We start from the raw sequence: 5,211 nt of genomic DNA on the forward strand, positions 1-5,211 counted from the left end.
GTGATTGTGGATGATACCAGTGCTATGATCACCGTGGAAGATCCTCTTGAAGCAGTGCTCTTAAACATGGATGTCAATAATGATGCTAGTAGAGTGGAGTGCGTGAATGCCCTACATGGGATGGGCTCTTGTTCTTATGAGCCGGGGAAATTATCTTTGGATCTTGAAAATCGGAAAACTCCACAAACAAAATCATCAATTGAGAAGCCACCGGAGTTGGAGTTGAAACCACTTCCTTCATACCTCAGGTATGAATTCTTAGGCTCAAATTCTACTTTACCAGTTATTCTTTCTTCTGGCCTTACTAACATGCAGGTTGAAGCCACCTTGGCAGTTCTTCAAAAGCAGAAAAGGGCAATTGGATGGACTCTAGTCGACATTCGGGGAATAATCCCCGCATTTTATATGAACAAAATTATCTTGAAGGAGGATGCAAAGCCTTCCTTAGAGCATCAAAGAAGATTGAACGAGGCTATGCAAGAAGTTGTGAAGAAAGAGGTGATCAAATGGTTGGATGTCGGGGTTGTGTACCCCATTTCTGATAGCTCGTGGACTTCTACTGTGCAATGTGTACCGAAGAAGGGTGGTATGACTGTGGTGACCAATGACAACAATCAACTTATTCCTACTCAAATGGTCACAGGTTGGAGGGTTTGCATGGACTACCGGAAGCTAAACAAGGTGACCCACAAGGACCATTTTCCATTGCCATTCCTTGACCAAATGCTTGACCGTCTTGCGGGGCATGCCTTTTATTGTTTTTTGGATGGGTACTCGGGGTATAATCAAATCTTAATTGCCCTAGAGGACCAAGAGAAGACCACCTTTACTTGTCCATATGGAACCTTCGCTTTCTCTTGGATGTCGTTCGGATTGTGTAATGCTCCGATGACATTCCAAAGATGCATGATGGATATTTTCACCGACATGGTGGAAGATATATTAGAGGTCTTCATGGATGATTTTAGTGTGGTTGGTGATTAGTTTGAAGAGTGTTTGGGTAATTTGGATAGAGTGTTGGCCCGGTGTGGAGACACAAACCTCGTACTCAATTGGGGAAAATGTCATTTCATAGTTGAAGAGGGTATAGTATTGGGTCACAAAATCTCAAAGCATGGAATTGAAGTTGACAAAGCCAAGATAGAGGTGATTTCAAGGCTTCCTCCTTCTATTTCTGTCAAAGGGGTGAGGAGTTTTTTTGGGCACGCTGGTTTTATCGGAGGTTTATAAAAGATTTTTCAAAAGTGGTACACCCCTTGTGCAAGTTGCTAGAAAAGGATACAAAGTTGTGTTCGATGAGGGATGTATGCAAGCATTCGAGCTTCTCAAGCTTAAGTTGACCACTACCCCGATCATTACCGCACCAAATTAGAGCTAGCCTTTCGAGCTCATGTGTGACGCAAGTGACGTTCGGTTGGGGCGGTTTTGGGTCAAAGGGTTAACAAGATGTTTCATCCGGTGTACTACACAACAAAGACCATGAATGAGGCTTAAAGGAACTATACAGTCACCGAGAAAGAGTTGTTGGCTATTATGTTTGCTAGGAAAAGTTTCAACCTTATATTATGGGGGCCAAAGTTATAGTGCACACCGATCATGCCTCCCTTTGGTACTTTATGACAAAGAAAGACTCCATGGCAAGATTGATGAGATGGGTGCTACTACTCCAAGAGTTTGATCTAGAAATTGTGGACCGGAAAGGTAGTAAGAATCAAGTGAGGGACCACTTGTCCCATTTGGAGGAGGAGGGGAGGCCTTGTGATGGCCTTGAGATCAATGATTCATTTCTCGACGAACAACTCCTTGCGGTGTCAATGAAGGATATGCCATGGTTTGCCGATGTTGCCAATTACCTTGTGACCGGAATAATCCCGTATGAGCTCTCTTCTAACCAAAGGAAGAAGCTCAAGCAGGATAGTTTGGAGTTCTATTGGGATGAGCCATATTTGTTCAAGATTTGCATGGATGGTGTGATTCGTAGATGTGTCTCGGAGGAAGAACAATTGAGTATCTTAGAGGCTTGCCATTATTCACCCTATGGTGGCCATCACGGTGGGGTGAGGACCGCCTCGAAAGTTCTTAGTTGTGGATTCTATTGGCCCACCTTGTTCAAAGATGCGGGCGATTGGGTGAAGAGGTGTGATGAGTGCCAAAGAGCGAGCGAAATTTCAAAAAGGGATGAGATGCCTCTCAATACCATTCTTGAAGTGGATATCTTTGATGTTTGGGGCATCGATTTCATAGGTCCATTTGTTAGTTCTTGTGGGAATACTTACATTCTCGTGGCGGTTGACTATGTCTCAAAATGGGTTGAAGTCGTGGCTTTGCCTAACAATGAAGCCCGAAGTGTTGTTGTATTTCTTAAAAAGATCATCTTCACAAGGTTTGTCACTCTTCGTGCGATTATTAGTGGTGGGGGGTCTCACTTTTGCAATAAAGCTTTCGACACATTGCTTTACAAGTTTGGTGTCAATCATAAGGTTTCTACCCCCTATCATCCTCAAGCTAGTGGTCAATGGAAGTCTCCAACAGGGAAATTAAGAGCATGTTGTCAAAGACTGCCAATGCCAATAGGACTGATTGGTCAAAAAAGTTGGATGATGCTCTATGGGCTTATCGGACGACTTACAAAACTCTGATTGGTATGTCTCCGTATTGGTTGGTGTTTGGAAAAGCTTGTCATCTTCCGGTTGAGTTAGAACACAAGGCCATGTGGGCTTTGAGGAAGTTGAATTTGGAATGGGATGTTGCGGCAAATCTTCGTGTTGAACAACTCAATGAGCTCGATGAGTTTAGATTCCATGCCTACTCAAGTTCATCCTTGTATAAGAACAAAATGAAGTACCTTCACAACAAATATGCTCGAGGTAATGAGTTCAAGGTTGGAGATATGGTTCTCTTGTTCAATTCCCGGTTACGTCTATTTCTGGGTAAGCTCAAGTCAAAGTGGAGTGGGCCATTTGAAGTTGTGTTCGTGACCCCATTTGGTGCTCTTGATCTAAGGAACAAAAATGGTGAAGTCTTCAGAGTTAATGGGCACCAGGTCAAGCATTATCTTGGAAAATTTGATAACAGCCATGCGGTGGCACTTTTTCATCTAAAGTGATGTGATGGTAACATGTGTCGTGCCGCGACGTTAAATCAGGCGCTTCTTGGGAGGAAACCCATGTATTTTTCTTCTTGTTTTCTTTGATTTTCTTTGTAGTGTAGGATTGATTTTTGAGCTAATTGGTTGTGAGATGTTGCAGGGATTGTGTTGATATAGTGCAAAATATTTTAGAAAAAATGAACAGTCACTGAAGTTTCCAGTGCGGCGGCATTGCACTTTGTGCGGTCCGCACTGGTGAAGGCTAAATGAGATACTCTCTGAAGTTTGCCACCGCGGACGCATGGCATTTTTGTGCGGACCGCGGTGGACCTCCGCGGTCACGGTCTGTTTTGTGCGGACCACGGAGGTTGCCTTCTCAGACTTCTTCTGAACAAACCCAGCGCGATCCGTAGTCCGTTTTGTAAGGCCGTGCTGGTAGGTAAGACTAGGTCCCACATGTTTTTCTATAAATTGACCACAGTGGTCACCGGTTACCCTTTTCAAAAAATTGACTCTCAGAGACCTAAAATCTACTATTCACCCTCTCTTTTCACGTAAATCCTTGCTTAGATTGATTCCTTGCATTCCATCTCCACATCTGGTAACATTTCACTCATTTTTCTTTGTTTAATTTTATAATTTCATGTCCATTAGCCTATAGCTTCTTCTTTTTCCTGTAATTCTTAAATTTCTCGGTTAGTTTGGTTTAACTGGTAATCTTTGTGTGCTTGATATAATGAATTGGGTGATTGAGTAGGGACTTTAATTAGGTGAAATTTTGAATGAATAAATCAAGAATTAGGATCCCTAACTAAGTTCCATATCTGGGCACCCTTCGCGGACCGCGGTCAATTTTGTACGGTCCACGGTGCCTTAGTGCGGTCCGCAGTACCACTTTGCGTGGACCACAGTGATGAACTTATGCAAGGTGACCTTTAGTCCAGTGCAACCGCACTGCATTTTGTGTGGTCCGCACTAGCCCACCGCGGCCGCGGTACCATTTTATGCGGTCCGCGGTGGTCAGATTCAGAAGGTAGGTACTCTGAGTCCCACCCCTATATGGTCTGTGGTACTCCTAGTGCAGTCGCACTCCATTTTGTGCGGTCCACACTGGGCAATTTTTGCAACTGTTTCTGCAACTGTGTGCTCATGTTCTGCAATTCATTATGCACAGATGTTTCACTGCTTCTATTGTTACTAACAAGTTAGATGCTTGTGTTTGCAGACAATGGTTAAACAACGAGGGAAAGGCTCAAAACAACCCGGTCGAGGTGATTCATCCCGGGGAGGGAAGCAGAGATTGGTTAAACTCACTCCTCAGGCTCGACAAAACATAAAGAAAATAAGGAAGGCAATCAAGGCAGCTGATAGAGCCTGTGATCAATTGGGGAGTAAGTATTTTCCCTCCCAAGACATCTCATCTGACTCAGTTCCAACTCATGTCGTCACCAACTTCCGATTGACAGATGTCCCCACTGAGTCATCTGAGGGCTCAGCAGCCGACAGTGGTGAGTACTCCACCTCCTCTACAGCTTCATTATTCAGAGAGGGTGCAGGCGGAGGTGATTAGGAGGTACAAGGGGCTGAAGAGGCAGTTGGAGGGGGTGAACCTCAGGTTGGGGAGATTTCCCAAACTAGGAAACCAGAAGTTTGGGAGGAATTTTGCCATCCATGTGGCATACCACAAATTCAAGGAGTGGTGGTCGGTGAGGAAGTTGATACCGGAGTGGAGTTACATTGATAGAGACCTTCTACCCCTCAAGCCCAACGTGCAGAGACAGTTTAGAACTAGAGTGGGTTGGGAGCACTTCTTAGATAACTGTGTGGACGCCAATGAGCATTTGGTCAAAGAGTTCTATTGTAATGTAGCCCATATTGTCAAGGGCTCCAAAGTGACCAAGGTTCGAAACAAAAAGGTGTTGTTCGACGGGAAGTCTCCGAATGAATATTTGGGCTTCAATGAGGAAGATGAATCTCTTTATATGGCAAAGCTGGAGATAGGTGAGGAGGTCCGTACGTGGTTAGCTCAGTACTTGGCAATCCTAGATACCGTTCCGGAGTGGTTTACTGTTAGGTTCAAAATATTACGGAGGACCCTAACTTTGAGGCGAGGGGCTGGGAGT

At 44.4% G+C, this 5,211-nt stretch overlaps 1 protein-coding gene across 1 annotated transcript; it reads left to right on the top strand.

The window, feature by feature from the left end:
• Positions 1-2,183: 2,183 nt before the first annotated feature.
• LOC138876442 (uncharacterized) lies at positions 2,184-2,639 on the top strand. Its single transcript, XM_070155374.1, has one exon. The coding sequence runs from the start codon at positions 2,184-2,186 to the stop codon at positions 2,637-2,639; it is 456 nt and encodes a 151-aa protein (XP_070011475.1).
• The last annotated feature ends 2,572 nt before the right edge of the window (positions 2,640-5,211 follow it).

The sequence above is a fragment of the Nicotiana sylvestris genome, chromosome 1 (genome assembly GCF_000393655.2).
Source record: "Nicotiana sylvestris chromosome 1, ASM39365v2, whole genome shotgun sequence".
Lineage (NCBI taxonomy): Eukaryota > Viridiplantae > Streptophyta > Magnoliopsida > Solanales > Solanaceae > Nicotiana > Nicotiana sylvestris.